Source organism: Cinclus cinclus, chromosome 5 (assembly GCF_963662255.1).
Source record: "Cinclus cinclus chromosome 5, bCinCin1.1, whole genome shotgun sequence".
In the NCBI taxonomy this organism is placed as follows: Eukaryota; Metazoa; Chordata; class Aves; order Passeriformes; family Cinclidae; genus Cinclus; species Cinclus cinclus.
This window is the reverse complement of record NC_085050.1, coordinates 72,171,002-72,198,192: the sequence shown is the minus strand read 5'-3', so window position 1 is coordinate 72,198,192 and position 27,191 is coordinate 72,171,002. Positions and strand designations below refer to the sequence as shown.

At 43.2% G+C, this 27,191-nt stretch overlaps 1 protein-coding gene across 1 annotated transcript in view; it reads left to right on the top strand.

Moving 5' to 3' along the window:
- The first annotated feature begins 3,926 nt into the window (after nucleotides 1–3,926).
- Nucleotides 3,927–27,191, top strand: part of ANK2 (ankyrin 2) — a 179,390-nt gene continuing 156,125 nt past the window's right edge. Inside the window, exon 1 of the mRNA XM_062493159.1 lies at nucleotides 3,927–4,007. Coding sequence (XP_062349143.1) covers nucleotides 3,927–4,007 — 81 coding nt within the window. The remainder of the gene's footprint in view (nucleotides 4,008–27,191) is intronic.

Here is a 27,191-nt window from a genome sequence, read left to right as displayed (position 1 = left end):
TGAGTATTTTAATGCTTTTAACAACTGCTGTTATGTGATAAATGCAGAGGTTTTGCTTTTTAGGACAGGCCAAATGAAGATGTGTCTCTGGAGATAATAGTCCAATCCTTATGTTGGATCAGGGTGAGCCAGGGCATATTGCTCAGGAGTGCGAAGTATTGAGTGTCTCTAAGGATTAAGAATTCCTGGTCTAGCTAAATAATATGTTTCTTTGCTTTTCAAGTATTTCTTTACTTGCGTTTTAATTTGCGCCTGTTGCTGGGTACCACTGAGAAGAGCCTGTCTTGGTCTTTACTCTCTCCCATTCACATTTGATGCGCCGATAAGATACCCCTGGTCTTCAGGTTCCAAAATGTGGATGTGGGAGTGCTCTGTCTTGCTGACAACATTATTCCAATTTTTATATATATATATATGTGTAGTACAGGTGCTGAATATGAAGTAAGGTCAGGATGTAGAAAGAAGGTGTAGTTCAACTAGAATATGAAATTCTAATTTTCATTGTGTAAATTCAGACCGTTACAACAAACACCTTAATGGATCTGCTGCTGTTAAATTCAGCAGGAATGGAGCTGGTCTTCTAGGATTACATTTTTAATTGTGGAAGCCACCTAGAATGCTGATAAAAGGCATGACTCTGGGAAGTCCTGTGTCAGACTGACCGTGTAGACATGCCTGAGGGAGTGGTAAGCTGGCTGTCTTGCACAGCAGCAGTGACGCAGCTGCACCATCACACCGCTTGGTGCGGGCTGGAGCCATCTGCCTGCAGCTGTAACAAGGACACTCGTGCCTTGGGTTTACATGACAATAGGAATGAATTTGGGAGCGTGGGTCCTGGGTCTGGAAAACAAAGAAACTCGGCGAGGAAGCTGCTCTGGCTGACAGCGTGTAGCAAGTTAAAGGGATTCCTGTAGTTCTGCTGCCCTGAATGCTTGAATTTCTTGCCCTGCAAGAAACGTCTGGCAGTACTTCAGAGAGAATGACCAGCACGCTGCTGAAGGACTTTCAGGGAGCTGCCTCACACGTTTGCATCATTTCTTTTCAGCTTTGTAAAGAAAATTTAAGCTGGGGTGAAATCCCCTTGATCAAAGCTGTCTGAAGACAGGAAATTGTGTTGTTAACCTGACAGGCGGTTACATGGCACTGGGGTTCAGATGTGGGGTGGATTGAGGCAAGCTAGGTGGCTGGACTTAGGTGTAATGAATACAGCCTGGGAACAACATAACCAATGGGATATATCCCATTGTGTGTGGAAAGTCTCCACACACTAATCCACCTGCTCACCTAAACCCTCATTCACGGGAACTGTCCCATCATGAAACACCAGCCACTTCTCATTCTGTGGGCTCATAGGTATGGTCTGGACATCTGCTATCCCCTTCATAAACTGCTGAGGGCTGATCAGGTTTGTGACCACAGCCCTGTTTCAAGCGAATTAAAAATTACTTTCTGTGGCATTTCCAGTCTTGGAAGTTTATGTCTACATGTATTTTTTTTTTTTTAATAAATTTTGTGAAGGAAATGGAGTACACGTGCTGTAATGTTTCTTTCTTAGCTGCTTTAAATGAGCATGAATGCCTTCAGCATTTCTGAATATCTAGGACTTCCTTGGCTGTGTGGGCATTTCTGAGGCAGCTTGTGTGGTTTTTAGGGCTGATTTTGTGCTGTTATCAGATCTGTTGTCAGTTGACACCAGCTGTGATTCCCTGCCTGGTTAGCTTAGGTTGTTTTGGTTTCATGCTGGATTTCTGGGATCGTGGGAAATGAAGAGTACCGCTGTGTTGTTACTGAGCCAAGAGCATTTGTTTTCTTTGACTACACCTAAAGCTGCACTGCCAAAGGTGAATGCCCAGGATTTGGGGAGAGGAGCTAAGAGCAGTTCAGGTTAATGAGTTTGTCATCCTTCAGCCAGCTTGTACCCGTGAATGTGGGGTGGTTTGGTAGCTCGAATACTCGTCACAACAGGTTTTTGTTTGTGGGCACTGTCACCCTGTACCCTTGATTTGCCAGTGAGTTGTGTGACAATGCAACTGCCATGCACTGATAGCAAAAAAAGAAAGGTCAGGTGAGAAATGGGGATGGTAATTGGAAATCCTCAAACTGTCTGTTTCATTCCTCCCTCACACCTTCCAGCCTGCACTGAGCACTGGCTGCCTCCCCAGAGCACTGCCCTTTTGCTACTCACAGTGACTCCCAGAGAATTCTTCCTTTCACCAGGCATCAAGCCTTCCGTCATCGAAGTCTCACAGGAAAATCTGCTCATTTCCTGGCTATCATGGATGTCTCCAGCAATCCTGTGTCCTTGATTTTTTCAGGTTGAAGACTAAAAGTAAATATAGAATTAAAAATACAATAAAAAGGCCCATCTCTAGGGACACAGGGACAAGGAAGAAATTTGGCAGAGTGAGATAGTTTATTTATCCCCTCTACATCACTGCAGTATCATGTTATCTCTGGGGTTTCAGAACCATCATACATGATTGTTAGTTACAAGAACCATCCTGTGTGATTGAAGCTTACTTCATCTTTACGCTCAGAAGTATCAGTGACTGAGTTCTTTTAATAGTGCAAGAAACATTATAAGAAGAAAACACACAATACTTAACCGTCACATACCTCAACAATGTGCTTAACCCAAGAATCACTTATTGGGAATAAGCAATTGTCAGACAAAGACTGTAAATGGCTTAGTTTGGTATGAGAAAGGGCTGGGCAGAGGGATGAATTTGTGCAAAATTTGACTAAAATTAGAAATGGGGAATGGCCTCTCTCTTTAAAACCAGGATCTATGTTTGTAAATTAATAAGATAGCTGCCTCTCCATAGGTTCCCCAAATGAATTCTGTGGGTGTCTGATGCTGATAACAAATGACTGTTGTATGTCTTCCCCAAAATCCTTGCTGTGACGGTGATTGCAGCTCTAATTATGGCATAACAGATGCAGTGTTGTATAGCACCCGCCTTCTTCAAGATCTGTAGCTCCCCTTACTTCTACATGAGTTTTCTCATTTTAGTCTAGAATTTACTACTGCTCACAGTAACAAAGAAGTCGCTCTTAAAGTAAGGGAAAGAAAAAAGATTTTGAGATGGTTACACAGCTCACATTGTTGTTGTGCTGCAGATGTTCGTTGTGTTCGCAGACAGCGTGATTGTGGGAGAGTGAATTCATGCCTCACTGGGTCCTTTCCACTTTCTCCAGCCTCTCCTCTGCTGAGTAAGCAGTTAAAGGCAGTTTTTTTTCTTTTGTTTCCCCAGCCTTCGCTGCTGTTGGAGAAGGAGGGCGAGTTATTTGGCTGTTTTTTTCAGCTGGAAGTGGAGCAGTGCGATAGTTTTTTTTCTTTTTAAAGTGTTCGTCTGAAGGCATAGAAGAATAAATTTACCTGTGAATGTTTCTGCGTTGTTCTTCCAACCCAAGGAGGAGGTGATTTATTTTCATGGTGCAATACAACGCCTTGTGCTGTGCACATCGTGGTGCCATTGTGTGCTTTGATAGTGACACTGAATCATCTCTTGGATGTTAGAGCTGTGGCCAAATACCTCGCTCACGTGAATGTGTTGGGGAATAAGGAAGGCGTGCGAGCAGCACCTCGTGCCGCAGGGCTTGCCCCATCCCTGGAAGTGTCCAAGGCCCGGCTGGACGGGGCAGGTTACTTGGAGCAACCTAGTGGAGGGGGCTAGAACTAGGAGATGAGTTGAAGACTTTTCCAACCCCAGCCGCTCGGTGACTTCCACAGTATTTCTGCCCCCCGGAGCATCACCCCCAAGCTCGGGTGCGCCGTCCCCGCCCGTCCCCGCCCCGCCACCACGGCAACGCCGCCGCTGTCGCTGCGCCCGCCCCCGGCCCTGCCCCGGCGGTGCCACCCTCGGCCGGGGCTGGGCGCGGAGCCTGCATGGCACAGCGCGGAGCCGGCAGTGCCGCTCGCTGCCATGAACGAGGAGGCGGCCCAGAAGAGCGACAGCGGCGAGAAATGCAACGGCGGCAGCCAGCGGAGGAAGAGACCCAAGAAGGTGGGACCGGGACCGGCGGCGGAGCCGGGCGGGGAGCCGTGCTTTTGGGGTCGCGGAGCCCGGGGGGATGCTCCTGCCCTGCCTCCGTGAGCGAGGGGTCTCTCCCCATCTGTCTCTACGCGGGAATCGATAGCTTTGCGAAAACCGATCCGGAGGGCTGAGCCGAGGCGATTTTCTGTGGTTTTTTTGTTCTGTTGAAGTTGGTGTCGTTCGGCATTGGATGCTGCTCAGGGCAGGTTTCCCTCGGCTGTCCTTAAGAGAGAGGCTGGTTTGTTTTGGCAGAATATGGTATTGGCTCATGTGCTGCCCCACATCCCTTTTCCTTCAAGCTGGGGAGATGGAGGTTTATGATCCTTCGGTTTATTTTTTCCAGGGATGTTTCTTAAGGTCGTGTTGTAAACAGTCATAGAGAGATCCGTTGCTGGCTATTGAACCATCTGCGGTAATTCGGTGGTGCTAAAGACAAATAACTGGGTAAAAATGTGAATTTGTCTAGCCACACCCAGTTCCCAGGGCACTTTCTCTGCGTGTCCAGTCTCTCTGTCACAAATGGTTGATTTTCAAGGTATAGCCTGCCGTGCCCACTGCTTCAACCCCCTGCTTGAGGTAATCTCTTTTTAATGGCTTTATGGCTTTAATTGCAGGCAGCTATTTATTTCTGTTTGGGCTTTCTTTCCCCTTTAGGAGGAGAGATGCCTGTGGTGCTGCATAATTATGACATAAACGGTTTACACTTCTTCTCCCCTCCCCTTCTTTTATGTCAATTGCTATAAGCTGAGTTACCCCACTGAAATGTGGGGGACTGCTTACTGGATGAAGAAGAATTATTTAATCCATACTCAGCATACACGGATGAATTGTTCAGTCCCTCATTTTGCATAGAATTTGCATTTTAAAGAACACTGTACACAAGCAAGACAAATTGTTATAGATGGTATTAACACAGAGACGTGTGTTCAGGGACTTCTGCATGGCATGGGCTTGGACTTGGTGACAAAAAGCTCCGTTGCAATAGGTGACACTGTTAGGCCTCTTTTTATCAGAGAGGGAAGATTCTGTACCTGTAACCACAAGGGAATGAGAGAATTCATTCTAAAGAAGAATTTGAAGAAGAAGCCCTCACCCCGCCCAATTGTGCTTGGAATATTGCCTGGATCTCCACACAGTGGGGGATTTTATATAGAATCTTACCCTTATATTTAAGCAGAATCTACTAGGAAAGGGAATTTGCTTTGTCTCACCTCTGAATTTGAAAGGTTTATTTGTGGGGGAATGGAAATCCACATTAGGAAGCAAAAAAACAAAAGATTAAGTGCATAGCCAACATTTTAATTGGACTGTTAGGTTAATCTGAAAAAAATATCATGGTAGGAGAGAGGTTTTAAAGGTCTGAGGAGTCAAAGTGGGTGTTTGTATTGCTTCTTTTTTAAAATCTCTGTATTTGTGCTTTCTTTTTTTTTTTCCATTGTTTTCCAAGTCAAGTAGCCTACAGCCTTTCAAGGTTGCAGCAACGGCCAAATGAATGCTTGGAAAGCATCTCTTATATTGAGTTTCCATATTCAGAATCTTCCAACAGCTGATTCATCTTCACTTTTCAAAAGCTTAATAAGTGCTTGGGTGTCTTCTTTTACAACTATCAGTCTTTTACAACTGGAAAATATTAATGGAGCATTTTCAGTTCGCAAATACTGAGCAAAAATATTGTTAATCCCTGAGTTTTGATGCACTAGATGTTGGTAGCTCAGTTCTGGTTTTGGATGAGCTGTCACCACTCTTCACCCATAGCGACTTCATGAGGAAACACAGCCTCTGCCTTTGATGTTTCTTTTAAAATTCCACGAATTATTTTCTGAAAATCCCAAAATTGGTAAGATTCTTGATGAGGGAGATAGACCCTGGAATAGCCAAGAGTAAAAGGATTCTAGGTTGAATTCCTTTGTGTTTTGAAGAGGTAGGCACATTTTATTTTGAGAAGAGAGACAAAAGTGCCATGTTCAAGAGCTCCAAAATCCCAAGTAATATAGCCTGTTTTCAGGTCCTGAACTACTTTAGCTGAACAAAGCTGCATTGCACCAGCCAATATGCCCTCTATCTGTTCTGTGGAAGTTGATCCCTTTTGTGTGGATAATTAAATATTAATTGAGCTAGATGAGTTTGATCTATGTATTGGGAGAGACAGAGAACGGCTCTTCTCAGATACAGCATTCAGCTGGGTCTTCTGTACTCTGGGAGGGTGTCCTAGCAAGGAAGCCAAGTAGGACTTTATCTATTTTTCAGCAGTACCTTTTTTTGTTTTTATTTTATTTTTTTTTTAATGTGTGCACACTGTAGAAAAAGGAGGCTTCAGTTTTGTCCTAACACCGGATGGGAAAAATTGGAAGGTTCATAGAATGGGGAAAATTACTACCTATGGAAAGCCAAATTTAATCCTCATGGTGATGGTTGTGGCTTTGTGTGTTCTTGTGAATTATTGGGCTGCCTTAATAGTTTGTTAGTCCAATGGTAGGGTTGTGTCCAGTTTTCCTGTGGCATTTTGCCTCGTGATAGATGGGATATGATCATATTTATGTTCCTGAGAAGAGAGTCTGTGTTCACTCAGTTCTGGTATTGAGGAGCACAGGGGCAAGTTGTGGACTGACCTCATTCTGCTATTGGTGTAATTTCAGGGAGATTGGTATTGAAGGAGTAATGCGGTGAGTGTTTGGGAATTTGTAATGTATTGGTGTTTTCTTCTGTCTTCTGCCAAGTCTGTTACAGAGGGTTCAAGTACTGAATTCCTCGAATTCCTTTCAAGGTTGTTTTTTTTCATTCTAGAATGTTTCAGATGAAAACCAGCTACTGTTGGTCATCATGGGGAAAACTAATCATGTTCCTATATCGAGTATAGAAAGCATTGATGGCAAAGGGGCTTCTGGGACCCACAAGTTCTTCCTAAACTTACAGGTTCTTCATAAACCACACGTCTGGTGGATCAGTGCAGAAATAATCCATTTTGTCTTATTGCATAATTCCAGTCTTGTTAGTTGTATTGCTCATTCTTTAAGAAAAATTAAAATCTTGGAATCAGACCCATAGCGGAAAAGACTTGGAGGAAGCTGTAATGTTGATTTAAAGGAACAGAAATGAGACTTCCTTTTCTAACCTCAGCATAATTTCCTATATTAAATAAAATTGGCTGCATTATGTGATGTACTTCCAGTGGAAGCTGTATGCTTGCTAATGGAATCATTACAGTGTACAAGCTAATCCTTTCAATTAATTTTAATTACTTCAGACTTCTTATTCCATGCATAAGGTAGTTGAGACCCATTTTGGAATGCAAGTGTCATGTTGGTCACTTATATTCAAGAACAAGAATCCCAATGTACGCAAAACGTGGAGAGGGATTGCCATTAGAGTGAGCCTGTCCTACGCAGAATGCAGAGCAGCTTGGGTTTAGTGTGCTCAAACAAAGGCAACCTGAGGGGAAAAGGAAATGAGGCTCCTTTGCAGCCTTCTAATAGGTTTAATCAGATAAAAAGCTGAAAGAAACTTAATTATGTATGAGATGTGATTTCTCTAACGTATCACTGGACTGGGTTCAACTCCTTCGAGGAGGTCCCTCCTGCTCCCATGTTTCTGTTCTTTACTCTGTGTCATTTGCAGTGTCATAATAATATTACACAGCACTTCAATTGGTGGTAAATGTGCCTATTTCAGGATTTTAAAATGCTTGTTTATCTGATTATTTCACTCTTGCAACTACCAAATTGATTGTCATTAAAAGAAGGGTTTGAACCAGGGACCATCTCTCCTGAAATCGGTGTGGGGATTGGTAGGGCAGCAGCTTCAGTCCTCTGGGTGGTGTTTCCCTGAATTGCACTCTTTCCATGCTTGCCAATTCCCACCGTGCCTTTTCTAGTTGCTGCTCTTTGCCCCACTCTGCTGTTATTACTGGTAACAGATAAATAACTGTGGCCACACTCCTCTTGTCTATGCTGTGCCATCTGGTGATGCAACCAGAATGAAACCGGGGTGTGCCACCTGAGAGAGATCACGTCCTCTAGCTTTAGAAGAAAGGAGGTTCTCGTTCAGTCGATAAGTAGTAAATTGAACAGGCAGAAAAGAGCTAATGAGAAAAACCACAGACTTTTCTTTCTTTCAGCAGTAGGTATAGAAAAGGCTTTATCACAAAGGAAAGGTGGTAGTTTCAAGTTAACCCAACTCACTGGTGTTCAATATTGCTAATGTTACCGTTAACGCTGCTGCTGTAAGGCTGGAAGGTCTTGTTCTTCTTTCAGCTGAACCAGTGGGAGAGAACTGGAACTGCTTTGCTTTCGGAAGGGCTATAATCCAATTTACATGAAAGTAAACAGGCAGATATATGGTTCTAGAATTTCCTCTTTAAAGAAGAGAATACATAGAGAAAAAATAAACTTGTTTTTAAGTCATGGACGGTTTTGTTAAGTGTTAAGGGTCAAACCAGCTGTATTCTAAATGTCTTCCTTGTGCTTTAAGATGGTTTGCACTATAGTTCATCTGATACAACTCCCCTGCTATTCTTGTGTTACTGAAATCAGGATTTGCTTGTTCCCTTTTATTCGTATCACGAGTCTTCTAGAGCATTTTGTGCCAGGTGTAAAGCTAGCATTGTAGCTGGAAATGCTTTCCTGTATTTAGCTTTAGTCGCTATGTGTGATGGTATCAACTCAAAAATGACGTGTATTTCTCCCGCAACGGGATTGAATGTCCCACCTCTGTGTCCCCATTTGTATCAGCAAACACTCTGTGCTTCTGTCATGACAGCTCCATGGTGAGTGACACTCTCGAGAAATAATTTCCATTTACTTGGAGCAACAAGACAGGGGAAATAATGGTCTGTGCTAGAGCTGGATATAGGAACAAGAGCATTTTGTATTTTTGTGGTTGTTTTTTTAACATCATGAAGTGTGTAAGGCAGAGAGTGCGCATGGTCTGGGCTCCATGGCTGAGCCAGGCTTTTCTAGGTCTCTGTGTTCCAGTGTAACAGGGTCACTTGAGCCATTACTCTGCTCTGCTGTATTGATGCAATGAACAAGTCTTAAATCTAACACAACTACTTGGAAGGTTTGATTTGTTAATTGTGGCCTTTAAAAGTTATATGGATATATGTTTTTAAAATGTTCTTCTTTTTATGACAGAATAATAGGAATCTGCCAAGGGTTGGAGTTGTGTAAGTGTATTAGGAGATGCGTGCCAGTGTTGCAGTTCACAGATTAAATACTGTGAGGATAACAAGGGGGAAATGATCTGGATCAGTGGTGGCTCTTACAGGGGATGGTGTGGCTGGTTGAGCCTGCATTCCAGGCTCCAGATTTATCATTCACAGCTCTTGCTCATTTTCACCAATGTTTGGCAAATATCAGCTGAGTCAGAGAAGTCCCTTCTTCCCTAGCCAGCTTCCCTCTTTCCCTGCAGGGTGCCTGGGGCCATCAAGTATGGCACATACTGTATCACACTCGGGCATCTCACGGCTTTGTCACGTGTCCCTGCGGTGACAGAGGCTGGGGTGGGATCAAAGCTGGCTGTCCTCCTTCTCTGGGGACACTGGGGCTGCACTGGAGGCAGCCACATGCTCTCTCTGCCCTCGTGGCATCCACCTCTCCTACTTGCCTGTCCCTATGAGAGCTGCTGTGGGTTTGTGTTGTTGTGTCCCTGTCTGCACTGGGCATGCTGTGTTGATGCTTGTGATGACATTTCTGGCTAGGGACATTGCTTCACTCTACAAATTGAGACTGACATATGCAGCACGTAGATATTTAGGTTAGGTACTGGGAGCCCTCAAGCTCTGAAATGCAAGGAACAGAGGGAGGCCAAAAAAAATACTAAGATGGCCAGAGGCTTTTCCATTCTCATTTATTTTCAGGAATTAATTATTTCAAAATCTTTCCTAGCTGATTAAGTAGACTTCTTTTGTCTTGGTGACAGAAATCGCTGAGCTGAAAGTTTGAACTTCCTGTCATTATGCCTTCACTTTGTAGGAATAATCCAGTATTTCTGTTTTCAGTAGAAATTTGCGCTTGTTATTCATTCAGTGGGATCCTCGTGGCTTTTAATGTTCTCATTTATTTCTGTTTCATTTCATTGTTCTCTGACACCAAATATAGGAGGGGAAAATATTTAAAATCTAGAGGGAGATGGGCCAGTGTTCAGGCCTCCCTCTGTGCAGTTTCTAGAATTATGTGAGAGACAGTGAATTACTTCAGGTCAGTTTTGATTAAAAAAATCCTAATTGAAAGGGCATACAACTGATTGTCACATTTGTCTTCCTCTATTTTAAATATGAATTTGGTGGATGGAAAATGTAGTCTTGCATTTTTACCTATTGCACAAAAAGGCAGTGTATCCTTTTGGGCGTTGCAAGTCACTTTGGGAATTGATTTGCCTTCTCCAAGCCTTCTTGAAATAGAAATGTTCCTTGGGCATGCAGCAATTTAGGGAGAGCAAAGGTAGGTACCAACCTGCATTTCCTCACCTCTTCTGTGGTTCCTGCCAGCTGGCTGTGCTTGGGCTACAAGCAGGTAGACAATTTGTAACCTACTTGTGTTTTCTCTGGGTTTAGCTCACATACACACACAAACACACACACCCCCCAGTTTAGGCCGTGAATGAAGTGCTCTCAGGGGAATAGGCTCGGCTCCAAAAGAAAGGATAGAGTAAATGGCAGTAATTGCAGTTGGAAGTGATTTTCTAGGTTAAACAGCATATAGGTTTCTGCCACAAGCTGAGTGGTTCAGAAGGGATTGGTTGCTTTTGTTTGTTTCATTCAGGCTCTGCTGTTGTGTGTTTGTATTGCACTGCAGTACTGGATCTTAGCAAGAAGAACCTATGGATTTCAATTGGCACCAGCAATGCCAGATTGCTGGAATAGTACAGCTTCAAGATCAATTACACCTGCTAATTGTTCCACTCCTCGGGTTCCTTCATAAGGCAGGATTTGAAGTGTGTGTCAGCGTAGTAGTGAGGCAGCAAAGAAGATTTGTGACAGTTTTGAAGTACGCAAATCAAAGTGGGAACTGGTGTTGATAAGCAATTTACACCCTTCTACAGGATAACAATCCTAAACTTTGCTTGTCTCCTTCTGTATTAAAAATGGTGCTGCTTTCCTGTGATCAGAAGACTCTGCTAGTCCTCCTTTTTTAAGATATTTCGAATGTCCAATACAATACATCTGGCAGCTTTCAGTGTGGGAGAGCAGATGTCAATGCATAAATGTCAAGAAACAGTGATGGTTATTCACGGACTGAGCCCTTGGAAACCTCGTCTGGCTGTGCTGGTGGGGACATGGGTATGATCTAATCAGAAAGTGAATGAATGGGCATAAACGCCAGGAGAAGGAAGCCTGGTGTGTGCGTGTGCGCACTTGGGTGTGTGGTGTGGTGCTGTGTCCCAGCCTGTTTGTGTTTTTTTCTGGAGCATGGCAACAGAGCACAGTGGGCTCCAGTCCGTGCTGGACGTCAGCGTGGGCTTGGTACAGCCAGCTTCCATCAGTAGAGGAGCTGGGCTCTTGTCGCTGTGCACCTCTGACAGAGCGGAGTGGGGTGAATATCAGAAACAGCAGCTCTGGAATGGGCACAGATTTTCCAATCCATCTGTGATTCATGCTCATTAGCTTTGAAACATTGAAGAAAGGCGCTTTATGAGCTGGCATTTCCATTTGTGCTTTAACTGCTTTACCCAGGCTGAACACAGAACGATGACTGCAGCACTGGTGAAAACAAGGGGAAGACAAAGAAGGGGATGTGTTCTGTGCCTTGTCTGAAGGTCACTGCCCTGGTTAGAGATCACAGCCTCCCACTCAGCCCTTGGATCTGCTGTTAGCCTCTTACTTGGTGTGAAATACAAGTTAAATGGGTCAAGTGTAGAGGAGAGTTATTTTGTTTGGTAACAGTTGCCTTCAGAGTTGGGGCGGAGAGGAGTGAGTATTCCTTCCCCTACCATGTCTTCCCTTGCCTGAAAGACAAGCTAGGCTTTTGTTGTTGCATTTATTTTTAATTAGTCTCTTACAAGAGTGCAGGAGGTGTTTCTCGAGGAAACCACAGCCCCTGCAGAGGTTGCAGTCACTTGCAGGCGTGTTTGGAAGTGTAAGTGTGTGAGGGCTTGTGGTTAATTATATGTGATGCTGTGTATTTGTGCACGCCTCTCTCCCCCCTGCTCGTCAGCAGAACTGCTTTTTTCGCAGCCACATCCCCAGCAGAAGCAGCAGGTGATGGCTTTCAGTTGGAAAACAGCTGCCAGGAACTCATTATGCACTAATGTACAGTTTAAGATTCAAGATTGCTCCTTTACCGAAGGAGCTTACAGAGCATGGCCCTTTGGAAATGTAGCTGACAGCAATTAGGATAGTGATGTACAGCCTGCCTTTCCTAGAAATCATTGTAAAGACCAGGTATTACCTCTGAACAGAACTAATAGTCTGGATTGTACCTATACAGCACTTCTGTGTATGATATCCCAATTTCTTTCAGTGATTGAGGAAAAAAGTTCAGCTGAAAAATATCTTCTGCATATTGTAGTTTCATCTAAATGGAAACCAGATGCATTTAAAAGAAAACAAACCAAACAATTACTGAATGTAAGTGGTAAATGCAATAAAAGAAATTAATCTATTTGATATAATCAAAGAGACAAAGAAACTGTTACAATCTGGTTTTGTATGAGTTGGAGTAAGGGAAACTTCATGTGTTGGGTGATGATGCTAGAGCCCATAGTTAAGGGATGATTCACATGGGAAGGGGCATTTGAACTGAGGCCTTTGTTTCTTTTCTTCCACCCATCCTCTTGGGAGGATTAATGTGCTGGTGAACTTTATCTTATCTTTTCCCGAAGGAGGGAACAGTTAAGCTTTAATTGAAACTTTCTGAGAAAATGGATGTAGTTGATCTCCCCAAAAGAGAAGGCCTAGTTAATAGGGAAGGAAATCAAACGCTTCTGATTCCAGTCTGAAAACCTTCCAAAGTCTTATAGTCTCCAAAGGCTGCAATGCAACTGTGGAATTTGTAATTGAGCTTAGAAATGAGTTCTGAAAGTGATCCGGTTATGGGTTCGGGTCCCTGTGTTCCAAGCCTGAGGCCACAGTTAGACAAATGGTGTGAGGCAACACTGCCACCAGTTGAATGTTCTTCCTGAGAAGCAGAGTAAGGAATTCATCTGGGTTTGAGAACCCATCTTCCACCCTGTACAGGAAACGGGATGGGAAAGGATGGAAATGAGCAGCTGGGAGCATATAGAAGGTGAGGCTGATTTTTCTGTGAGGGTTTCAGTGCTTGACTAGATCATCAGGGAGATGTTTTTCACTATTATGTACTTATAAAACCCCTTTATTGGTACAGCTTGAAAAGCAGGTAATTATTTAGTGCTTTTTTCTGTCTAAAATGTGATTTGCAGGAACATGAAATGAGAGTTTGATTTATGTTGCTGTAATGCTTGGTTCGACCAAGTGAGATTGGGCTGCCATTCTGGTGGTGGTGATATTAATACGAACTTATTTTCTCAAGCAGTGTTTTTCATTATTGCAGCTAACGTATTTTACAGGAGAAAATTGGTATTGCTGCAGGCAGTTGCTTTGCACTGGTCTTCCAGGGGCAGCCTCAGGTGCAAGTGCCAAAACAAGGCTGAGGATCCAGGGATCCTCAGCTCTTCTGCATCCCTCCTACTGCTGGGGACCATCTCCAGAGGCCTTTATTCCTCACACCCCTTCTTTTTAAAACCCTGCCTCTTCTCTGTGCTCTCCCTGCCCGTACTTTTCACCCAAAGACATTCTGAGCCCAAAGTCTTCTCTCAAATGTTGCTCAAAATATTCAGAACTCATTCGAGATGAATGTGCTGTAGAAAGTGGATCCTTACCTTAGCTGTGTTCAAATAAAACTCACAGCTCATTTTTAAAGCCTGAGTCAAAGCTTGATCAACTTCATGGAAGAAATCTATTAACTTCAGTAACTTTCACTGCTTTTTAATGGCTTTGAAATTCATACCGTCAGGAATAAGTCAAATATTTTCTTGTTTACCTTTGAGGTTTATGGCTGCATGAATAGCTGATTTAGGACTGGTTTTCAATATACTTAGAGCATTGATTGATCAGTTCTTAGGCCAGGTGTTTAATCCTTCTCTGGAAATGTTTTTCTTGTTACCTAGTAAAACTACTGTCTGGTTTTACTGCAGTAGTAGTGACAGCCATTTGTCCATATTGGTGTTTGTGGAAAACATGTAATGCTATCAGTCTGAGTCCCAGCATATGCCAAAAAATCCAGCAGATAGCTGTGGAAATGTGCAGTTACTTATCTTTCGGAAACATTTCAATTCACCTTTAAATTCTAAAGGCAGTTTGCAGCTCTGACCTACTATATCTTAACAGTAAGGGTTGGGTAAGTCTGTCACATACTGCTTGAGGTGGTGAAATGTATAGGTGGATTTTTCCAGGTGGCATTACAACAGTTTCTTCTGGAGAGAGTTATTTTCACTGATTTTTTAATTATTTTTTTTCTAGCCTTCAGAGTGCTGCTTCTCTGGTTTCCTACAAGCCTCCCAGCACGGCTGGTAATCAGGATGAGGTTTTGGCAAATTAGTTTGCATCATTGTTTCCAAAATATGAAGCGAGGTTCTTCCTTGTTGTGTTTGAAGCTGAACACTCTGGCACTGCCCTGCTACACCAAACAAAACCCTCAGGCTGTGGCAGGTTGAGTGTGGCTGCTTGGAGGGACTCCTTTCACTCGGTTGGAAGGTGATTTCACCCCAGCTGTTGCACTGTTCTGCGTTTCTGGAAGCCTTCCTCAGAGTTGTTGTGTACAGGCAGTACAGCCTTGAGGATGACCTCAGATGTGGCACATCCATGGAGTGCTCCAAGGACAGCAGGGAGGGTGCATTCATTGTGAGAGCGTTGGGAACAGCAGCGCTTGTGACAGGTTTCTGTCAGTGCAGGGTTCATGTCAAGGGGTAAGGATGATGTCATTGGATGCATGTGCTAACAGAATATAGTTAAGTTTTACTTACTGTGACATGGTTTAATGCCCAGAATTTCAATCTCCTGTTGGCTGAGGTTGAGGAAGTTATTAGCATGAAATGAGTGTGGAGAGGATGAACTCCGTAGCTGCACATGCACAGTGAGCTGCTGATACAGGAGAACTATAAACAAAATTCCAGGTGTGGAAAACCCTTACAAATAACAGCAGGGATTATTAGGGGGTTTACTCTGTTGACATTACATTTAGTCTTAGGTAATATTTCAGGAGAGAGCTAAAAGAAACATACTTTCTCTACGTTGATCTCCTTCAACCTCTCTTCAAGCTGATCTTAATCTTTGGGTTTGGCCTTAAAGGTTCAAATGGTTGGTGAAGTCCTTTGTCCTCTCCAGCCGCTGTCACTTCATGCAGTGCTCAGTGGATTTTTTTTCCTTAGGTCATTAAATGCCTTCCATCTTTCTGTCTGCTTAAATAAAGAACTATTTCTTCAGCTGCTCTAAATCAAGGAATGTTTCTGTAGCCTCTGGGAACTTAACTGCAGGGGTTTCACAACTGGATTGCTGGCACATAATATAGTTGGAGTGAAATAAAATGGAGACTCACAGAAAAATATGGAACGCTTTTAGGGAAGGTAATTGGAAAGTCAAAAAAGGAATAACTTTTGGCAAAAGAATTGTGTTGTGATTCTAAAAAAATACGGGTGTTTTATCAGCATCTCTCTATTCTGTAGACATAATTTTGAAAATACTGTTTATCACCCCTTTCCTTCATTTCTTCTCTTGATATTTTTACAGAATATGCTTAAAACCTCTGTCTCACTGGCCTCGGCTGCCAGCCAAGCATTTTGTTCAGAGTTTATTCAAGCTCTTGTCCTTATGCCGCTGGCGCTGTCACCCCTGTGCTGCTGCTGGGCTCCCCAAGAGGGGGTGTGATCCAGGCAGTGGCAGCCTGGGCACTGCCAAGATGAATGAGAGCAGCTTCCCCACCACCTTCCCAGTCGTTAGCAGAAGAGATGCATTCCCACACCTTGTCTTCTTGAAAAAAAAATCTCCTTTTGGTTTAGAATATAAAGAAATAAATCCTCAGTGATTCGTGTAGTGCATTTCCAGAAAACTTTCAATCTGGGAACTCCAGACTCTTGTTTCCTCCTGGCAATGGTGACAGGAGTTTCAGCTCCTCCATGATGAACGATGTATTTTTCAATCGTGGTTAATTAAGCCAGGTGGTGTTTTACTTGAGGATATGCCAAAGAGGGCAAATAGAATTGGAATTAATTTAGAGTGCTGCTAAAAAGTGAAAGGCTATAAAGCAGCATGGTATTTTAATTATTTTGGTATTTAATGAGTAGATAGTTTGAAATGTATCTAATTCTCTCTCAGGTTCACTAGTTTATTTTCTTTCTGTATTGGAGCTCTCAGGGTGTTATTGTTCAGAGTAATTTGGGCATGACACTTCAGCTTCATGTCATCTACTCTGTATTTGCATTTGTGTATTAATTTGAAACCCTATACTTATTTATTTCTTCTGGTTTACATTTTTAAAAAGTATTTAATATTTAAAAGTCTTTAAGAGTGTTTTCAGAAGGGCTTGTATCAGTTTGGCTGTAGTTATTTAAACATTCCTAGATCAATATGAGTTTGTGTGTATGTCACCTCAGAAATGTGCAGTTGAAGGTGCTGAGAATGTTCAGGGTACCCTGCTAATCACAGCCACTTTAAAAGGATATTGTGTCACTGAGACTTCTTTAAATCCCAGGCTGCAATCTTATAATTCCCTTTGGTAACAGACATTTCAGTGCTTTTACCATGCCATTTTAGCATGAGCAGTGCTGCTTTTAAAGTGAATCTTGGAGATAAACTCTGTTCTTCGTTAATGACTTTCACGGTGAGGGATGAATGTGCCATTTTGGTGGTTATTTGCTGACAAGAAGTGGAGGGGTTGACTTTAGATAGCTGCAATGGAAATTACAAATGAGGGAGGCTGAGAAACGTTGAGATGTAATCAACAGCTTTTCTAAAAAAAAGGATTTAGTGGTGATGGGATGTGTATGCTTTTTTTCCTGTAGGTGCCCGTGTGCATCTCGCACTGGGGCATTTCAACTTTAAACAAGAGTTTCTCTCTGTGTAGCTCTTTAATGAACATTAAAACTATCAGCTCCATGAGATAAATTTTAGTAATTTCAATCACATGCACAGAATTAGCAGGAAATAATTTTATATCATTTGTTCCAGGCATTATTTTACCCTCACGTTTCAGACTGGGAAGACCTACTTTTTTACTAGGCTTTTTAAGCATGACTAGTTACAAATTAATGAACCTCTGCTGCTGACTTTGATCTTTAAGGTCCTATCCAACCCAGACCATTCTGTGCTTCTGTGACTTTTTTGAACCCTCTGTTTGTCAACAAAGGAGTGGGAGTACATTAAAAGTGGAATGGTCGACTTTTATGCTGGATGACAAAGAACGCTTTAGATGGCACCGAAGTTCACCTGACAAATTCACAGTTGGTGTATGAAAGGCACCAGTTCCCCTTTTTACTGAAACATAGTAGAAAAAAAAAGACAGAAATGTTAAAATTAATTTCATCCTTTGTTTTATCTGTGCTAATTTCTGGTTTGTATGTTAATTTACTTGAAACAAGTGTCCAAATCAAAGGCAGATCTTTATAACGAAGATGTACATTGAAATTAGTGTTATCTGCAGCAGGCTTGGAATTTTTTCCTCTCATTATTTTTCTCTGAAGGCTTTTTTTGCACAATCAGGCAATGCTTTTGAAGAGACAAATGGAATAAGGAGATAGCTCTGTTCTGTATTTGTGTCGGAAATAACAAGTAATGCATTTAGTAGATGACTGCATGGACACTAGCTATTAGAGCTGAAGAACGTATGAAATGTGTGAGTGTAGAGCTGTATTTCTGTATCATCTGTACTGGCAGAAAACCAGAAAAACTTCACTCAAATGGGTAGAATTGACTGATAAATTTTAAACTTTTTTTTTGTCTAATTTTGCCTAGTTTTGATTTTTGATATTTAAATCAGGTTTTGGACAGTGTGATGGGTAGGGAAAATCTGAGTCCATCTCCTCCTCTTCTCCCTGAGTGTGCTTCCCATGTGAGTTTTACCTTCCAAGCTGCTGAAATTTCTACAGATCCAGTATCTCATCTCCAGCACTCACAGTTCAGAGATGCATAACAAAGAATACGAAACAGCCTTATTTTTGTGATTTTACCTCCATCTATCCCATACCAGTTTTCTTATGCAGGTCCATTTGAAAGACTTAAAATACATTTATTAAAATACACCCCCCCCCCCCCCCCCCCCCCGAAACATCAGTTTATTTGACGTGATTAGGTTCTTAACAAATTGACTTTGTCTGCTCTTTCTGTTCATTATTCTCTTTATGTCAGAGCTCCTTCATTGTTCTGGAAGTCCTCTGTGTAGTTTTGTGAAGGTTATCCAATTTTTCCTGCGATCCAGTCAGCAGGGAGCCGTTTCCAGTCCCCGTTCTGCTGAGCCATGCAGGTGTCCCCAGGGCAGCCAGAGCAGGGCCTGCAGGAGCGTGACAGTCACCGTGTACTTGGGGTCTCAAAGGGCAGCTGTATTCCTAGGTAGGGCAGCAGGGCCTTGCTCACATCAAAAATCCTTGCAATTTGACTGTTTAAATAGACTTGAAAAATTTTTTTTAGTATGTTTCTGGGCATCAAAATTTTGGTGGATCAGCCAGGAACTCTTCTTTCTCTGCATAGAATCATGGGATCATTTAGGGTAGAAAAAACCTCTGATATCACTGAGTCCAACTGTTCTCTCATCACTGTCAAGCTCTCCACTAAGCCATGTTCCCAAGTGCCACATGTGTACATCTTTTACATCTCTCCAAGAATGGTGACTCCACCACTGCTCTGGGCAGCCTGGTCCAGAGCTTGACTTTTCCTTTTTTTCTCCTCTCGTTTTCCTTTGTTCCAGAACTTTGGTAGAAATCACAAAATGAAACTTCTGCTGTATTTTGTTGCTTTTGAATTGTAACTGTTTTCCACAGCTTGGTTAGCAACCTATTTGACTGCTGCTTATACCTATCCCTTAACCTTGACTGTTACTTATAGCTTCTGAAGATAAGAAAAAGAAAGGAAAGAAAGGAATTGAATATCAGTTACAGCTGCTGGTACTGAGCACAGCCAGTTTTTCAATACAGAAACTTTGTCCCTAAGCCTATTGTCACTCCACCCCAAGTTCCAGTCTCTTGAGATTTTGCCACCTCAGTAACACTGCAGGGGATTATAGTAATTAGCCCAGTCTTTCAGAGAAAGCTATTGAGCCTCCTACAACAGTTTTGGATCAGTGATGTTACCATCCTGGGGTGGAAGAAAATGGCTGAGGTGCTGTATTGTAAATGATCTAATGGGTCTGATAGAGTATTGAAATGATATGGAAAGAAACTGTCCTAATTACCACGCTCCTCCTTCTGTAGGACCATTTCCAAGGACAGGTCCTCACCGAGCTGTAATCAGCATGATTCCTTTGGCTTGTCCACCCGATACACATCAGGTGATGACAGAGGGCTGACCTTTGGTGCAGTGTGATTTTAAAATAAAGTAAAAATACGTCGCGCTAGTGATGGCTGCTCAGGCTGTAACGTTTACAAATGAGTTCCTGCTCTGTAGCTGCCTAAAGATGTATCTTCTCCTTGGAATTTAGTTTGGAATGTTATGTATATGTATGTAAATCCTATATATATTTGTAAATATGTTATTTCTATGATAAATACAAAAAAAAAAAAACGAAAAAGAAGAGCTGTATTTTACACCTTACCTCTCATGATGTCTCAGTGTGTCTACTGGAGCCAGAGGCATCATTGTCCATGATGTGAGTTTCTGGCATGGTAGTTCAGTGGAGAAGTGTGAGAACAGTTTTTAGACTTTTTAATAGAGATGTCCTAGGGCAAATCAAGGTAAAACATCAAAACAGGTAATCCAGAGCAGGTTAATAAGCCTGCAGGTAAACCGACTCCCAGGTTGTGTGGCTGTTTACACCCCCGTGCAAACTGCTCTCCTGAGTGCTGCGTGGTGCTTAGCGTCCGGAAAAAGTTTTAGCTTGGGGATGTTTTTCCTCATCCCTAGGTTCCTCATTAGTTTTGAGTCCTGAGTGACAGCATTGTTGTTTAAAATGAGTTTCCTCTGCAGAAATCCTTCATCAGGGTGGAAGTTCTTTCTTGTGCTTTTCTCTATCTTTTTTTTTTTGCCTCCTCATATATAATAAGCAAAGGCAGCTTTTACAGTGTTTACAGTGGAAACTAGATATTTTTCTGATCTGCTAAGATGCCTCATTAAGAGTGTTGTACTGACAAGCCATTATGCATCTGAAAAAGTGGCACTTGGAAATTTTTTGTAACCACAGGCAGATGGTTTCACTGCAAGTTATTGAAAACACTCCTGAGTTTCTATGGGAAGTTATTTGATGTGATTACACAGGGCACAAATCCCCATCCTAAGCACTCACAGTGTGCTTCTCCTCAAGCACCAAAAGCCTCACACTCAGATTGGCTTAGCTGGAAGTATCATACTGGAGGCAGGGGTAGGAAATCAATTACTTTGGGTTCTGTTCTGCAAAGTGCTTGTTTCTGTCTGTGTTTGGAAGAGTTGTCAGCGTGTTGTGCTGCTGGAGCCTTGGACCGGCAGCAAGAGATTGTTTACTGTAATGAATTGCTTGCTATTTTTATAAATATTTCCCCTTGGTAGTGGGGAATTAGTATGCTTAATTTTTGCTAGATGGAATAAGTGATTTGAGCACAATTCAGACTAAAAACAGGCATGGCCTTAAGGCATCTGACTTCCCACCAAATTATGTTCATTGCAGGGGAATTCGACCAGGTGACCATTCAAGTCCCTTCCAACACAAACTGTTCTATGATTCTGTGATTTTTGTAGGAGTTTCTAGAGCTGTTGACTCCCAAGGGAAGAACCCAGGACCCAGCAGTGAACTGTGTCCCTAGGTAGGGATATGTATTTTTGAGCATCACATGATCTCTTCTCCACCTCCATGGGACTGATAGCTCTGTATCCTGATGCTGGCTGCTACAAAAGATTCCTGTAAATTAGAGGGGTTTATTTGTTAACCAGATAAATTAACCAAAGTGATACCATACCTGTTGCTAGAGATACTATACAAAATGAGTGTGGAATGCTGTTATTTAAAGAGAGTAAAAGAGATGTCTCTGTTTGGAAAGTACCTCTGAGCGGTTCCTTCAAAAAGTGTAAGAAGAGCCGGAAGATGCGTGTGTTTAGTTTTTAATTTTACTTTTTAATATTTTATGTGAGTTTCTGAGAATTAAAAAAAAATAAAATAAATAAAAATTATTGGCTTAAAACCGAAACTAAACTGAGGTCCAGTCACAGCACAGAAATCCTGCAGAGACTGAGCACTGACACTGTTGGTAGAGCCTGGTCAGCTCTCCCACTGTTGGGCCATTCAGTCTATCACAGTTAGAAAAAATTGTTACCATGGTAAAAATGTTTAATTTAATTTCATTTGCAAAATGTCCTGAAGAATTAAGCCATGACACAGTAACACTGAGGTCAACGAAGGGCGTGTAGGTGTCCTGCCATTAATGGTTAAGGTAAACAGGCTTAGGTCATGTGTGTGCCCGCAAATATTTACCATAAGCCGACTATTCTGGCAGATGGTTTATTGCAGGTGAGTGATACGGCTGTGCACAGCCAGTGCTTGACCTGGCTGCTTTGGGGTTGGCTTTAATTGAGCTCTCTGAGCTCCCATGTAACTAATTACTATGAAATAGAGTTTTCCCCTCACTTTTTGCTGCAAGACAAAACTGTCTTTCTATCACACGCTCTCCAGGTTTACGAAATGATGCTCACCAAGAATTCCACACACTTTGTGGAATTTGTTTTCGCTTGGCAAAATATTAGCTTCTTATTTTTCCTTTACACAGTTCCTGCTATCATCAGTGAAAATTATAGGGAGATTCTCCCAAGCCTTCTAGGTCAATGGAAGCCTTTCTTTGACTTAGTTGGATTTTAATTTGTAAGCATGTAAAAGAGATAAGAAATCCCTAATTATAATTTATTAATGCGTTTTAAGACTCTTGTTGCTGGAGGCTTCTGTAGAAGTAGTTTAATAAAGGCTGCAAGAATTCATTTTCTTCTGCACTGAGCCCTGGGTCAATTAGAATAAGCTTACTTACCTATTGTACTTTACAACAGCCCTGTACCCCAAATGTCTTCAGAGTTCTTTAAACTGTTTCAGGATGCCAGTCTTTGATGGATCTTCATCCATTCCAGCGTTTGCAGAATGGAGTATTTCAGTCTTGACGTGGGCCCATGACAGGACAAACAAGCTCTCTGTTAAGAACAGTGGTGGCAACATCCTTCAGAAACGTTTGCATCACTCCACTGCTTTTTTTTTTTTTTTAACTTTAATCAGTGATTAATTTAGCCGAGGCTTTAAGTCAATATGAATACAGGTGTGTATGTGCGTATGGACAGACAGAAAGTGGCTTCTATGAGTAAAGAAGCAAAAAATTCACCCAGTATTTAAGACAAGAGAATCCAATCTACAGCAGGAGTGTAAATCAATATATATTATCCAGAAGGGTTTCCAGAAATTGCGTGCCTTTCGTTAGGAAAAAAAAAAAACAAAACAAAAAACACCTTGCCTTGCTCAGTATCGATGTAGCAGTTTGTTATGCAGTGTTTCAATAGCGCAGTTAAGTGGTAGTTGAGGCTGCTGGTAAGAAAGTGGGCAGAGCAAAGGGAAAGAAGAAATGTAGCCAGTTTCTTCGATGGTGTAGATGGTTACAGTAGGTCCTGTCATGCCTGGGAACGCGCGCATGGAGGGGAAACCCGCTTCCTTCCCGCACTTGGGAGAGTCGGGAGAAAAAAAGGTGGTGGGAAGTGGACGTTTCTGCTAAAAAGATGAACCTGCACGTTGATAGGTGTCTGTAACTTGCGTTTTCTATTTTTATCTGTGTGCATTAATACAGTAATGTATCTGCTGTCAGAGGTTTCTTACTTTTGTAGGCATGTTTATCTGCTCGCGTTATCAGAGCGCTTGGCAAAACAACGGACAGTGTAGCACTCCACACAGTTTTTACAGAATTTCAATATGTTTTGCCTGAAGGAAAATAGAAAATCAGCAGATGAGCCAGAAATAGCCTTCAAGTGTCTGCTCCCTCTCCAGCTTCTGGTCCACAGTCCCTCCCTGCTGTGTTTATTCCTTATACTGTACCAGCGTTTGCTGCGAGAGGCAGGTTTGCGGGATTTCTAGGAGCGCGGCACCCTGACGCGAGAAGGCGTTTGTTTTGCGGATCCTTGGAGTCTGGGAATCCTGCGAAGCTCCGCGGCTCATCCCTCGTCGGTGCCGCTGTGTGTGCGGGGCTGCTTTCTGCGGGCTCCTCCTGCCGGATCGCCGGCTCTGTTGCTACGGGCACCGGGGCTCTCGGCACCCGCGATCCGCCCTGACGATGCCGTGAGCCCGGAGTGAGCCCCGCCACTGCTCCCCGCTGGCCTGGCCGTGCCCTCGGCTCACACCCTCCTGCCTTTTGTCGGGGCCTTTCCTTCGTGGCAGCTGCGCTGCGGGTGCCTTTACCGGGACCCGCCTTTGTCGTGCTGCTGCCGGGAACAGGGAAGGAGTTAAGAATTCAGGAAGGATGAGCTTAAGCAGGCTCGCAGGCAAGCCCGATGTTTCTGATCGTCTGCAAAACGCCAAGCGCTGCCTGGGGGCATCTGTCAAAAACCCGGTGGGGAGGGTGGACGGCGCTGGAGAGAAGGGCTGCAGGGGAGTCCTGCTGTGTGGCGAGGGTAAAGCACTGAGGAAGAGGGATGATGAGTCTGCTGCCGAAAGGCGTAAGGAGATGTCAGTAGGTGACCCTTGAGTCCAGGAGCTGATTTGGAAGGCGGGTGCCAAGCTGGCATTGCGTACAGTTCTTGCTGATGGGAGGTTATTCCATTTCTGTACGTATTTTGAACTGTTTTCTCTGAGGCATTCTCTGTATTTCACCAATTCCTGAGCGCAGCCTCGTGTAGGTACGAATGGTGACGTTGCTGATGCTGCTGATTACGTTGTAGCCTGACAGTGACAGTACCACAGCATTTCTGAGCATCCAGACATTGCCAGGAGTAGATCTGAGGACAGTTATGCATAAAGATGAAGAGGTGCCAGAAATAAGGGGTGTGTTCTCTGATGCAGACCTCTGGTGGTGATGCTGTGCTCTATTTTTCCGTGATAAATACGACTTTTACAGGGCACAGCTAGACCTGAGTTACACGTGAGTTTAATAATCGGGGAAGAGTGGCGTTCTTGTTGGCCTGCTTTGGAAAGAGGGATCATGAGGAACAGAGAAGAACTGGACATTCAGGCAACTGAGCACTGCCCCGGAGTTGTGGATTCTGTCTTATTTCTTCTCAGGGGTCCTGTGTGATGCTGCTCATATGGGAAAAGTTAGCTTTTTAAGAACAGCCAGCCATGTGTTCCCTCCAGTCACAGCTTGGCTCTTGTTTCATGGTCTACCTGTACAAATTCTGAGCATCCATTATGGCAAATGAAGCCCATAGAAATGTCACTTTAGCAGTACAAATGCAACATGTAATGAATATATCCTAAGAAATAAGGTTTGAAGTGTTTCTGCTTGGTGCAGACAAAATTAGAGGGTACGTTTGGCTTGTAAGTTGAAGATTAAGTGCCTTTCATGTCCCGGAGCTGTCCTTGAAAATAAATGCAATAGTACTGATTACAGATATATGTATAGCAGGGAGAACTACAGAAAGATCTGTAAGGCAATTAATAATTTAATCTTCAGAAATCAGGTTTATCATGCAGAATGAAAGCCATTCTGCCGCCCCTCAAGCATCAAGGAGAAAATAAGTGCTCAAAGCTGTTTTTAAAGTGTGTGCTGCCTGGGCCTGCTCACTGATAGGGGCAGAGGTCTCATGAAAATATAGTGAGTGATATTTAATCACAGACTATCTCACAGGACATGTGTGTAATGGGGCTGAATAAAGATTATGGTGTTAATTAGGAGTTTTTTCGGTTTTAAGTGCTTGTGTTTTTAACCTAAATATTCTTACACTGTGCGCTGTTTCATGCGTGTTGTATGATGTGATGCCAGACATGTGAGTTTTCTCTTAGTGCCTGTATTAGTCCGTAAGAAATTGTTATTAATAGCAAGATATTCTAGCCACACCCTTTACAGTGAAGAGGTGCATGTGGACTTTGGATCTGATATTCACCAGGATTGTTTTAGTGGTGGACTTGCTGAAAGGCTCCCAAGAAAGAGCAGCAGAGAACAACTTGAGGGAGCCTCATGGCTTGTGCACAGTGAGCACTCAGTGTTCAGCTCCCAAACCACAGGGATTAATCTCCTATTTGAGCCTGTGCTGATGAGGAGATCAGAGAAGAGAAATGGCTGTAGGTCTGTCTCTTTGTGCTGCTAGAAAGGACAAGGATTTCATGTTGTTTCCCATTTGTTACCTTTTTCTTGCGCAGCCCCCTCGCTCTTCTTCTAGGCTACCAGCTGCATCTTCCCCCACGTGTCTCACCTTGAGTGCATTTCTATGAGGTGCAAGGTTAAGTACATATCTGGCAGTTTAAGATGTTGTGGGAGGTGAGACCACACATAGAGTCCTGCCAACTGTATTTTTGTTGCAGAAATTCCTTTTCCTGACATAGGAACAGGTTAAAACAGCAACAGTAAATGAATCTGGGGGAAGAAATGAAAGGACAAAATAGCAATAATCAAGTTTCTTGTACCCTCCTGTACAGACCAGCAGCTGAAGTGGCTGTTCCTGCGCACGTTTGCAGTTTGATACATGATTAATTCAGAAATAGTCCCCTTACACATGACTGCACAGCAGCAGCTAATCTGAGATCATACTGAGCAAAAGCCAGCAGGAGACTTAGCAAAGGTTGCTCGTCTCTCCTCGCTGGGTGAAGTTTTCTCTCTGTCTCTGGGGGATGATGAGGTTGTAGAGAACACTGTTCTCCAAGGCACCTGTGTTCATGGCAAAAAAAAAAAGCACTTCTTTTGCATTTGAAAGTGCAGGATTTGTCCTTCCTGTGCGTTGAAAGGAATCACTAAATCCCAAAGGCATTTCTGCTGTGGTTGGTGAGAATTCCTGTGTTTTCTCCTGTGGGGAAGCTCTCTGAATGCTGTGTGCAGTAACACCACAGACTGTATGATGTAACCTCCTCGATGTGTTAAACCACGACAGAACAGCACATTAGGAGAAATGAGAAAGGTATCCTGGTGCAAAAAGCAGGAGGCACTGTGCTCTGTCCTGGGTAGTGCAGAGAGCAGTGGAAGCAGAGTGGTTCATCTTAAATGCAGTATAAAATTATGTTAATGTCTGTGAGCCCCTGTTACAGTACAATTATCACTTAAGGGTTAGTGTAAGGGTTGGCTGTGCCCAGCAGCCCTGCTGAGTTGTGCCGCTGTTCTGTGCCTGTTTCTGGCTGTGGCCGTGTGAAGAGTTTAGAAAGGAAAAGCACCTGGGGAGCCCTGGGTGGCCACTGCCAAGCAGAGAGAGCTTCAGGCAGTAGGTGGGAAGGACAGCACTACCCCTTTGCCAGGGGGTCAGGGCATTGCCTGCAGATTTTCCTTAAAATTGTTGTGTTAAAATACCCTGGGTGTCGTCGTAGAATCATGGAGTAGTTTTGGTCTGGAAGGGACTTTTAAGGGCCTTTCAGTTCAACCCCCCTGACATGAGCTGGGACATTGTCAACTACATCAGGTCTTCTCCTTAGTTTTACAGCAGGCTTGCTGTAGGGAGGAGCTCAGGATGGTTCGCTGTTTCGTTTTCCTCTCCCTGCTCATTCCAAAGTGGGAGAACGTGAACTGGCAGCACCTGTCTGCCAGGGTTATAGTAAGAGGAGAGTGGAATCAGTGGTTGTAGCAGTGTTTCAGGGCTTTGCCATTTCACTGCTCTATAACAGACCATGTGGAGGAGACCTTTCCCAAGAGACGTTTTAAATTAGTGGGAAAGTAGTTTATTTTTTATTTCAAGCAGTAAAAACCACTTGCCCAGTGGACAGCTTTTTATTCCTCTCAGCTGCAGTAAAGTATTAAACAGTATTCACTGTGTCAAAGCCTGAGAAGACAGCTCAAGGCAGAGTGAGGTGTCGGCACACAGAGAGATCAGGTGCCTGCCTACTTTTCCTTAGACCAGGACAGACAGGGCTGGAGTGCCACCGTGTGGTGCTC